Below are 12,012 nucleotides of genomic sequence, written 5' to 3' on the forward strand. Positions count from 1 at the left end.
CTTTTCTAAAGTGAGACATGCAACAAATTAGAGACACGATTATTGCGTCATTGTGCGGGGGGGGGGGGGGGGGGGGGGGGGCGGGGGTGTCACAATCGAATATGATGTACTATACTACTATACTATATAATATAATGTACCACCAGGTAGCGCGTAATATTCATCGAATGGAATGAAGTGTAAGACGATGAGACGATGACAGTGGAACAAGCTTACTGTTAATTTTATACATGCTGCTGTTTTTTTCATTGAGGTATAAAATAAATATTAATCAAGAAAAAAAAATACAGTAGACATTTCTCAGAGATTCACCAATGCGTTGCTGTAAATAATCAATGATGATTTCAAGATATCTGCTTGGTACGCCTTACCTCAGGGTAACATGATTTGAATATATACATACATATTCTCTGCAGTTTAAAATGTGACGATAAAGCTTCATTTGCACACATAGTCTACAACTCTGATATATTTATTTGTGTCATGCTGTAACTTCATGTTCGTTATTTATGATAATTTTAAGTCAAAGTCCAGTATAACTGGTTTGGTTTGGTGTGTGTATGTGGCATCTTACACACCAGAGACTGCGGATTCTGCGTTCTTCTGTAATCACATGAGACCATCAGAGATGTCCGCTTACTCTGCAGCTTTCGCCTCTTGGGTCTTCTGTCTTCCCCGCCTCCCACAAAAAAGCACGTGGGTTTCAAAACTGTGCTGCATAGATACTGCAGTGCCACCACGGGGGAGACATAGGAAAATACAACTTTCACATTCGTTTCAGACGGGGTTTTCAGCGGCGTGCTGAGAAATTCAGATGTCATAACATAATGCATGGGTTACGCATGTTCTGCTACAGATTGAAATGTAGTAATTGATAGATGATAGATACCATCTTCATATTATCCAACCAAACCAACCTACGTCGCTCCAAGAGAAATACTAGATGGCAGCAGTGCAAAATATAATGTAATATTTGTTTTCCAGTAGTATGAGTTTAAAAGTTATATGATATTATAGTGCTACTTGCAGAAATGAGTCATACTATACAATGGAGTCATTAAAATAACAGGTTGTTACACTTTCTAAGACTGTCGCCAATAGGTTTAAAACCACCTATTTATCATGCCATCCAGCTTCAGCTTAGCAGCATGGTGGAGAAAGGCATGAGGGAGATAACTGACAGAACCAATATGAGGGCGTAGCCTAGGAGGACATGAGGTGACCACAAGAGGGGATAGAACTGGTGTGAGTGTTGCTCTGCAGGATCTGAATGCACTTGTTCAGGGATTAACCTCACTTCCTAAATACACTGTTGTGTTGGTGGGACAAAAAGATGTCTACAGACCAGTTTCAATTGTTGGGTGCTCCGGGGCTCCATAGTGTTGCACATGGAATGAAAAAAGTTAAAATGGTGACAATTCCCGTCCGTATGATGTCTTGTTTTATTGTTGTACTACGCCGTCCATATGCAAGGACGCTACACCACTACAACTGCTCTTGCTACTAATATTAATGATATCAGGAAATATCATATGGGTTTTTCAAAAAATCAGCGTCACAAATGTCACACCTAATGTTACTCTGAGACGCTTTAAATCATTGCAGACATTTCTCGTGTTTTCAACTTCGTGAACTGTATGTCCGATAGCTAGACATTCTCAGAGTATTACTTTGAAATGCACAGATCTGTACCTTCACATCAAAGCCAGTAGATGGCGGACTAAACGAATCCAATCATCGAGACAAGCCGGAACTAAGTGGAAAAAGCAGTAGCCCGGTGAGAGCTCACCACAACTGTAATTGAGGATTGTGTCCTCATCATTAAGAAATAAAACAAGTGAAATGAGAAATAAAATAAAAGAATTTCCCTTTCTGAAAAACATATAGCCTATCCTTTGAATAATTTTCTTATCCATACATTTTGCCAATGTAATTGCAGTGCATTGACAAATAGCCTACAGTACGTGCACGTAAACATTAAGAGATATGTGTAGACATAAAGTCCATCAATATTAATATTAGCCTTCTATCTAAGCGTAATATGGCAGAAATATTTCCGAAATGTCAATACTACGTAAAAATCATCCACTACTTGGATCATTTCGATTCAGCCATATCAGAAGATTCGATTAACTGAAAAATCTTAATGGAAAATGATGGGAAATTTTCGATTAATTCACTAAATTTAAATTCATTTCCTGAATTGACTGAATTCAAATGGAATTGACCCCAGCTGTGCTCATCAGGTCTGCTAATGACATAAAATGACTAGGCTATCTGGTCCTCAAGTTAGCTTCAGAACAGTTTCAGAAAACCTATTACGACGGGATATCTCGACCGCAAACTTTAACGTATAGCCTACCAACCCTTAAGGACTGTCGAATAACGGTTCAATAGACAAATTGGTTATACACTTCTTCTCTGAAAAAATCCATATGCAACACAATGTGATGGTCATTTCAGTGGGTGTTTGTTAATCTGTGGTGAACGGGTGTGTCTGATGTGTTCAACCACACAATTGACTCCTTGAAACCGGAGAAGCCTGTTTTAATTTACCATTAGTACGCAACAGCTGGGTTGATGTGTAGGCTTTTTAAAGAAGCATGTAGGCCTAAATAACAGAAACAATGTGCATCTTCTGACAGATGCATTTAATAACATTAATAACAAAAAATTACAACTGAATCCAACGTGAGAAATATGTATCAACAGTCAGATTCATAATTCTCTAATTAACCAAACAAACAGAACAACGGGCTACATAGCTAAAAGACAACATGTGGGATAAGAAAACTAAAACTAAAATATTTTAGGTAGGCTACAAATGTTGCCTTTCATCAGAAGATGTTTTAGACATGTTGGTATTAATGTTATTTAGCAGTAATTGAGCACGAAGCGCAGCCAGGTTTAGCGAAATCCAGGGTCGTTCTGTGTACATCTGATTGGAAAATGTGCGTGGCTCTGTCGAACTGACATTTACTCCAGAAAGCTAAATTGATGGGTGAGAAATAATTTGGTAACACGAAGCAAGTTGATACATTTTATGAAAAACGTTTGTAATGAATCTGGAGTATGGAACTGTAAAAACTTAACGTTTTCAAACCTATAGCTAATTTATGAAATGACCCCTCACAATATACCTAGCCTACACAATTTCTGATTTCAAGGGAGATCACAGAAACAAGCGATTGTTGCTTTTTTAAAAAATAGACTTGGTTCTTAGAAAGGGTGTAAAATATAGAAATGTATATCTTATTATTCATGTATGTAATTTACACGTGTTTGTCCTGTTACTTGGGAAAGCTACGCGACCTTCAGTAAGACATTTCCTCATATCTGATTCGTTTCAAAAAACACTTCAAGATCTGAAGAGGGCGGTAATATTTAAAGCAACGTGCTGTGCAGTGTGCTGAGTTATATGGCGGAGCAGATGGGATTACCTAAATATATGAGATAAATAAAATTGTTGCAATTTCCACTTTTTAGATTTTGTTCACTGCAGGTCAAATAGTGTATTTAAAATGACAGTCGCAGTATATTCCCCCTCGTCTCCTTTCTCCTCTGTCAATTTGCAAGGGAAAATGACCGCTCCGAACGACATCTCACCTCACGCCATCACCTCACCAACTGTTTGTAAAACACTTAAGACATCTAAACTTTTCTCAATTTCCACAGTGGATCACCCCCCCCCCCCCCCCCCCCAAAAAAAAAAAAATGACAGAGAGGCAGGCAAAAACACGTGGCTTATGGACCCATTGAAGTATATCACATAATAAGACAAATGCTGTTTATTATTATCCTACCCTTTAAATCTAATTTAATTCAATTAATCCGTTTTAGGATTTTAGTTTTAGGTACGAGACCATACTACCAGACCTGTGCGAACCAGACCCCTGACCGTTTTACACGTTGGAGGTAAAACCATGTTTCACAAATCCAAGATTGAAAGAAGGCTGCACTGTTTTATTTATCATTACAATATAATTTATTTTAATATCATCGAATGCATTACATATGCTCAAATATTTACATACAAATACATATTTCATTAATTCATTGCGGTAATGGCAGCAATTTTGCACTGAAGATTTCACCAATTTACATTTTTATTGTATATTTTTCATTCTATACAATTACGGTTAAACTGAAGAACATTCTGAAGGCAGGTATAGCCAAGTTCTTTTCTCTCAATTATACGCACGATGTCTATTGACACTCCATATATGGCAGTTGAATTACATTTTATTTTGAAGATTTTGCGAGGAAAAAGTATTTTTCCAAAGTTTTGCTCGTGTTGATTGTCCATCTCCAGGCTTCACTGGTTTCAGGCCGAGGACTAAAGGAATAGGAAAGATAGGGACCTATTCTCCCGTCAGGGAACCAATCAGAGGAGTTGGAACACGTGGATGCAGCGGATTCCGAAGCTATTCCTACTCTGTACATATGCCGTTATTGTCCGGCTGCGAGATGAGAGAGGTGGGAAGCGGAGTGTCGAAATATCAAGAGAAACGTATTCACACATCGGAAAAATCGGAAAAGGGATCAAAATGAGCAGTCAATGTGTGAACACATCTGACGGGTCCGAATGTAAAAGTAAAACGCCAACTTTGCTCTCCTCTTACTGTATAGACAGTATTTTGGGAAGGAGGAACCCGTGTAAAGAGAGGTTGTCAGGGACACAAAGTTTTCCAACACTGCCCAGCAAAACGGAGCACAACGTAACTTCTGAAGGTAAGAAACGTTTATCTTTTGATATAAAACAACCAAAACTTTGACAGCCAAATGTCTAAAAAGAGTAACGGTTTCATGGACAACAATGCCATGTCCCCATGCGTAATTGTATTCATTTAGAGGTAATAGTGCAACAGTGCTCAAGCTATAGGAGGGAAGAGAAATCTTAACGATCTATCGTTTAATCCATGTAGTATATATATAAATATATAATTTAATTTAATTTCCTCTGGGTTAGTTCACTTATTGGTGTCATCTTTAAGACAATAATCACAGGCAGTGCTATTTGCACACAAACATCCATCCCGCTAATTCAATTTTTTTTTTAATTTCAAATGTATGTTAAACATCAGGGAAAAAATATGTAAAAAAAGTAAAATACTAACAATACTTATATATACTGCAAATATTTTGGATTTATTAAGGTTGTATACTAACTATATATAGAAAAACAACATATTTCTATACGGATTCATCAACATTGTAAAAGTCTCGGATAATGACAACAATTACACAAGTTTCCCTGGGTTTCTGTTGGCAGCCTCTGCTAAAGATAGCTTTTGTTTTGGCTCGGAGATGCACCTACCACCTAAACTGCGCCGGCTGTACAGCCACGAAGGGAAGTTTTTGGACGCCGACAGGAGCTTTCACGAGTTTGGTGGCAAAGTAGATCGGAGGAGGCCACCTGACAAAACCCCTGAAAGCATTAAAATTACCCAGGCGCCACAGGTAAGTATCAGCCGCAGTAAATCCTATAGGGAGAACGCCTCTTTCACCCAGAACGCGGGAGACAAGAGCCCTGAGCGCGAATCAGAGAAACGCATAGAACTAGGCGAACTGAAGGTCGAGGTCGACGCAATGAAAAAGGAGGTGTGTAGGGAAGCGGATCTGACTCTGAAGACTGAAGAAGGACTACATGTCAATGGGGATTTAAAAGATGGAGAGGACAGCTTGTGCAGTGACTCGGAGGAGGGGATGCTAAAACGCAAACAGAGAAGATACAGAACTACTTTCACCAGTTACCAGCTGGAGGAGCTCGAAAGGGCTTTCCAGAAGACACACTATCCAGACGTGTTCACCAGGTAAAGTGATCTCATCTGTGTGGTATTAGGCAACTAGTAAAGCCCAGAGAACGTCAGCCTGAAGCATCGGGGGCCTCCCTGCTCCTAGTTCCAACATTGTTTACTTTAGAAGCAATATTGTGTTTCAGGTCCGTGGGCCCACTATTGCACCCAGCACCCTATTAATTAGTAAGTAATTCTAACAATGTAGGCCTAAAACGTCATCATAATCCCCTCATACCGACATCATGCAGTTTATCGTAGAATTTACTCACACTCCGTGAAAGCTAGCCGTCTAAAAGCTTGCCTACAAATTCTATGTATCCCAGATCACTGTCAGAATTAGACATAAACAAATTCGGGTTAAATATCTTGCTCAATGGTACAAAAGTGAGGCCAACAGAAAATTGGCCCTTTAACCATGCGCCTGCAAATGCAGTTCTGTAATCATCACACTGCATCATGCGCAGATGCAAGTCCATGCTCATCTTATGGGAAGAGTACGGGTGGAGCTCGTGGCTCTGCAATAACAGCATAATAACAGAATTTAGGGGTTCGATGTTTAAACACCTATTTTCCTTGGTTATTTTTTTTTTGGTTGTCGTAGTGCATGACATCAAGGACATTTTTTGAAAACAGACACACTATTATTAAGAGTTGCTACTCACGTGAAAAATTCAGGGTCGGACATGATTTCTCTGCTTATGGTCCTGCGCTTTTAAAATTCTAACAATTCATTTTGAATCTTATACTCACAAAATACCATGTCTTTTAAATCTATGATCTGGAATATGTAGACTTTAAGAGATCTCGAATAATCCATGATGTTAATACAAAAACAGAATTTTTAAGATTGTAAATTGGGTTGATATTTAAGTATATTCGCCTAAGGGCTCTTGAAGATGATGGAATGTCAACTATAAATTCGTCGTATTCTCACTAATATGACAACCTTTCATTTCCGTTTGAATCGGACAGGTGGCTGTGGCCGCGGCAAATAGCCCACAAATGAAACGTCGTATACTGTACACTTGCCAGAATTTTTTTTGAAAATTCGGGTGAATGAGATGTTTATTATTTTGTATTGTTATACTCCCTGTTGCGAATTCTGCCTAGGCCTACCAAATATGTTTAATCGTTTCATATGCGTGTATGTTTCCTATTGTGTAATCACACGAAGACTGGGAACAAGAGCAATTTAAGAGCTGTTTAAAGCTTGATCGTTGAACAAAAGGCCCTTCATCCTGGGAATCTGGGAACATTTGCTTCGAAATAAAATGTGTTGAGTGTGATCTATTATAATGTGATTTATTCAGGCATTGAAACAGTAAACAGGCGTTCCATTATTAATGTTAACGCTTGTTTCTATCTTGATCTCTGCATTTTAGAGAAGAGCTGGCGATGCAATTAGACCTCACAGAAGCACGAGTACAAGTAAGTGTGCTAGACGTGAATTATTCCTTTTTATTTGGTTTAGATATTCTTAAACATTTAGGCTATGTCATTTAAGTCGTAGGCATATAATATAAATGGAGATTATATAAAACAGTAGATTATAAAAAAAGAAACAAATAATAACACTAATAATAATAATAATAATAACAATAATAATAATAATAATGACAATTGGCCTGTGTGTTAGAAATATATTGCTATTACCCATTCAAAAAACAGCACAGAAATTAAGTTAGTTTTATTTATTTCTCATATCACCAGGTATTGAACAAAATTCAGCATTTGGCAAAGTATAAGTGATATTTTATCATTTTTAAATGATCTGAAACTAATTGAAAATTACTTCATGCTTGCCTGTATGTCATGCCGTAATTACGCTCTTGTGATTCATAAAAGCTCCCAGCGTGAGAACAGAAAGAGTGGTTTCAGAGTAAAATGGTTTTTGATTTTTCATCACAGGTGCACAGGAGAAGGGGGGTTGAGATAATAGTATTTGATTTCACATTTTCTGATTGTGCCCTGCATTGATCTGATGCCTTGCATTTTGAGCAAGCCCTTAAAGGTCATTGTGCCCTCCCCAACATTCAGCTTGCATTTTCAAACAAGTCTCATAACCCGAGCCGGAAGAAGCACCAGATCCAACAGCCAACAGGGCATTCTTATTACCAGCATTTGTCTGGGGATGGTGGTGAGGAAATCACTTAACTGGCACTACCAACAGGGCAGTAAATCCTAATAAATTCCATGTTTAATTTGACACATCACAGCCACAAACTGTGAGACTTGGTGTATTAATTATTAGCAATTATTTTTGGGAGCTGTTCCCATTCACTGTTCCAACATTCTTTAAACTTGATTCTTAATTGCTCTCCTCCCCCTGTTTTTTGGCAGAACCAAACAGTGTTTAATTAGCAAACAGAATAGCAGGCCATGAAGGAAAGGGTTATGTTAGTGCAGCATTGATTTTCTCCTTTTTTGGACTAATTTAAAGTGAACTGGAGACTGCTAATTGAGGCAATTTTTTCCACCTGTACACATCTACATGTGTTAAATGTTCACATGCATAAAATAATTTACCTTGCATAGAAAGCCATATTTTATGCATGCATGTCCATGCATGCACAAATCTGAAAAATCCAAAGAAAAAAAGAAAAAACACAGCTGTATGCTATATTTAAATGGCTGTGAAAGGGCCTATCTACAGTCAGATCAGCTGAATAATTTGTCAAAGGTTTTATGTTCAGTTTGACACAGAAGTTATCTGCATTGTACACCGCTTAATCAAGCACGTTGCAGTGGTGTCGGCTGATCTGTGGATCCCTGGTGTGACCCCCTCTCTTTTTCTATCTGTGCCTCACAGGTCTGGTTCCAGAACCGAAGGGCTAAGTGGAGGAAGCGTGAGAAGGCAGGGGTGCAGACACATCCCCCTGTTCTGCCATTTCCCAGCCCTCTGATAGCAGCTCACCCACTAAACCACTATCTGGAAGGTGGCCCATGTCCCTCCCACCCCCATCCTGCCCTGGAGTCTGCCTGGACTGCTGCTGCTGCCTCCCTCCAGGCTCTCCCATCGTCCCCCCCTGGCTCCACTACCCCTCTTGGACTTGGCAGCTTTCTGGGTGCAGCCATGTTCAGACATCCTGCCTTCATGAGCCCCAACTTCAGCAGGTGAGGATGAAGTCAAGGTATTGACAGGGTCTGTCCACAATTTACTGATTTTGTATCACTGTCTACATTACATCTTAGAATTATCTGGAGTTAGATGAAAGTTTGGTCACCTCATCCTGGCCAAAGCCTTCAATATACCCATTATGTATAACATTTACATTTCATAATTTTGTCGACCCTCCTATCCAGGGCAACTTATAAGGTGTGAGCACAAAATGCATCTGATAAAGTGGCATGAAAAGCCTTACAAACAGGATGCTACTAACCACATTTGAACATGCCTCAGTGTCAAACGCACAGCTGTGTTCATAAGTGTGTACTTGGAACAGCACACCTGTCCAGTAGTTATGGGGTCAGGGGTGTCCATTGTGCACTGTTTGTAACAGTCAACAGAGACCACCCCAACATTGAGGTCTTGGTGTTTTGGTTATGGTGATATAAATGCTGCAGTTGCCTTGGATGTTGCAGTCTTAGTGAATGTTGTGGTCTGGCGGGATATGATTGTCTCTGTGTGCAAGTTTCAATGTGGCCTTTTTGAGTAAATCAGTCTTTGCGAACCTTGTAATCTCACCAGTCCCTGTGTTTATGACTGCTGATGTCCCACTGAATATTATGATCCCGGATAAGACTGAAGTATTGATCGAATGCTGTGATCTTGATGAACATTATGGTTTTGGTAATCATTGTGGTCTTGGCACAAATATGAGGAATGGGGCTTGTAACCTGAACGTTAGTGTTGATTCCCGGGTGGAACACTGCTCTTGTGCCCTTGCAGCACTGCTGATGCTGTGATATACAGTAAAAGACATTACCAATGTTGTCATCTACAGTGTCTGTATCACTCGATGAAATCTGTGGTCTCAATGTAGGAGACAGACATTGCCCAGGTGTCTATGACTGACTAGATTATATAGAGGTGCACAAACTCAACTTTGTCACCAAGAGGTCAATGGACACATCCCAGACATGCCGTATATCTGAAAGAAAACACTACTGCCTACACTGATCAAATCCTTAAGTAATTCAGCTTAAGTCTTTCCCTTGACATTTTTTCATTCCCACTCAGGACTGAGAGCAGAAGCTTATGCCCCACCACCAGTCATTTCCCAGCTGCTACTTAACACCCTGCCCTTTCCAAACATGCTGTCCATCTCTGTTAGACCTCCACTACTCCACTCCAATTTTTGCAGATGGCTCAAACCTGCACCTTAATTTGCACAACTTCTGTCTCTCCCTATCTGCACAGATGAATGGTCCTGTGACCTGTGATTGCTAGAGTTAATTATTTAGTGTAGCTGAGCGTGGGTATCTTAAACTCATTGCTTGTACCATTTGTGGTTGCCAGTACCAGCCATATTTCCTCTCTCATTTCAGACTTTGCCACAGTTTCCTCTGTTTCTTCACCCATCTGAGTTAATGAACCATCTGAGCATGTAGTGGCTGACATTCCAACTTACTGAAGCATTTATGAAGTAAATATGTTCAGCCTACTACACTTTTGCAATGAAATGAATTTTACAGTATGCTCTTAATAGTGCCTTTGAATGGTGGTTGCTTCCCTGGTGTGGTGGAACTCCTTTGCTCTGTGATTACAGCTGTAATCACAAGCAATCTCCAAAGCAAACAAATTATGATCTATATGGTCAATACAGTGAGCTTCATAAAGAGAAAAGTTACTGTATAGCCTGGGCCACCAAACAGCAGTTAACAGCTGTTGCCCTTTGTATCCTGATGCCTTGTTGACCATTGCATGTTTCAAAAATATTGTATAGGATGTATATGGGGTAACTGGTTGATGTAGTAACTAGTTTGCTTGTGGCCAGTACTTTCTATGTTCAGTGACCGATTTGTTTGTAGTCAGTCATTTCCATATGTTGTTGATGGTTGGTTTGTGGTCAGGATTTTAGAAAATTCCAGCATAGCCAATCAGTGGCAATTTATCAACTGCTCTCTGTCCAGTCCTGTCTTAATAACTGCTCATTGATTCTCCCTTCTTCTTTCATGCTTCCCCCTGTTTCTGTCTCATCCTCCCTCTTCCCCCCCTCCCTCCCTCACTCTCTGTCATTACACCCTTCTTCCCTTTCCCCTGGTTCTCCTTTCCTTTTGTCATCCCTCTTTCAATCTCTCTCTACATCTCTTCAGACTGTTCTCCAGCATGGGACCCCTAACCAGTGCTTCCACAGCGGCCGTGCTCCTGCGACAGTCTGCCCCTCTAGCGGAGGGTCCAATCCAAGCACCCGCCTTGCTGGACCCCTCCTCCACATCTGCTGATCGCCGGGCCTCAAGCATCGCGGCTCTGAGGCTCAAAGCGAAAGAACATTCTGCCCAGATTACCCAACTCAACATCCTACCCCCCAATGGGTCTGGGAAGGAGGTGTGCTAACCCCTTCCCTCCCAGAGGCAATGAGCATGACCAAAGCTGAAGAGGACTGGCAACTGAAAAGCTTGAGTCAATCATAATCTAGTGTTCCTTAAAAATTTCTCCTCCAGTCCCACCTCCACCGAGCAGTTTCATCTAGCACTCATCATGCCTCACCATTTTCTCACTTGGTCCCCAAAGTATTCCTTCTCTGGTGTTCTCCCTCTGCACCTCTGTGTCCCTCTGACATGCAAATATTCCCCACCTCCTGCCATGGCCATAGACTCGGTTCTGAGGCCAGGCATCCTGCCACTGTTGCAAAACTGGCCCTTCCAAGCAAACCATAATGGAGGTGTGATTACTCAGTTCAGCTGAATGGATGTATAGATAAAAGTGGGATGAGTCAGGTAGAAGCTGAAGGGGGTAAACTGTGTGTATTAAATGAATACATCTACATCAATATAATTCTATAATCATGGTCAGTATGCCAAAGAGACAGAGCACCACTGACTCTGTTTTAGTTCTTTTACTCTTTGAACCATGGAAAGTACTTTAGTATATAGTGCTGTAAAATTTGAGAAAATGGAAGCATTTGCCAAATAGAGCCTTGCTTATTTGAAACTGTTTTTAAGAAGTTGCACTTCACATATTGATTCTTTGTGATTTACAGTATAGATGTTTCTCATGTTCAAAATATATAATATTATTTATGTGTCACCTTTATTTAATAGCAGAGTCAGT

At 40.1% G+C, this 12,012-nt stretch overlaps 1 protein-coding gene across 1 annotated transcript; it reads left to right on the forward strand.

Annotated features, from left to right (window-relative positions):
- The first annotated feature begins 4,468 nt into the window (after nucleotides 1–4,468).
- Nucleotides 4,469–11,406, forward strand: LOC118775335 (aristaless-related homeobox protein-like). Its single transcript, XM_036525210.1, has 5 exons — nucleotides 4,469–4,731; nucleotides 5,273–5,813; nucleotides 7,181–7,226; nucleotides 8,608–8,912; nucleotides 11,055–11,406. Exons 1-5 carry the CDS (start codon nucleotides 4,548–4,550, stop codon nucleotides 11,293–11,295), a joined length of 1,317 nt encoding a protein of 438 aa, XP_036381103.1. The 5' UTR covers nucleotides 4,469–4,547; the 3' UTR covers nucleotides 11,296–11,406.
- The last annotated feature ends 606 nt before the right edge of the window (nucleotides 11,407–12,012 follow it).

Source organism: Megalops cyprinoides, chromosome 3, assembly GCF_013368585.1.
Source record: "Megalops cyprinoides isolate fMegCyp1 chromosome 3, fMegCyp1.pri, whole genome shotgun sequence".
NCBI classification, from domain to species: Eukaryota; Metazoa; Chordata; class Actinopteri; order Elopiformes; family Megalopidae; genus Megalops; species Megalops cyprinoides.

Coding starts and splice junctions, on each gene's coding strand:
- LOC118775335 (XM_036525210.1), top strand. CDS start 4,548: ATGAGCAGTCAATGTGTGAACACATCTGACGGGTCCGAATGTAAAAGT. Junction 4,732..5,272: donor GCACAACGTAACTTCTGAAG/GTAAGAAACGTT, acceptor TTCTGTTGGCAG/CCTCTGCTAAAGATAGCTTT. Junction 5,814..7,180: donor TATCCAGACGTGTTCACCAG/GTAAAGTGATCT, acceptor TCTGCATTTTAG/AGAAGAGCTGGCGATGCAAT.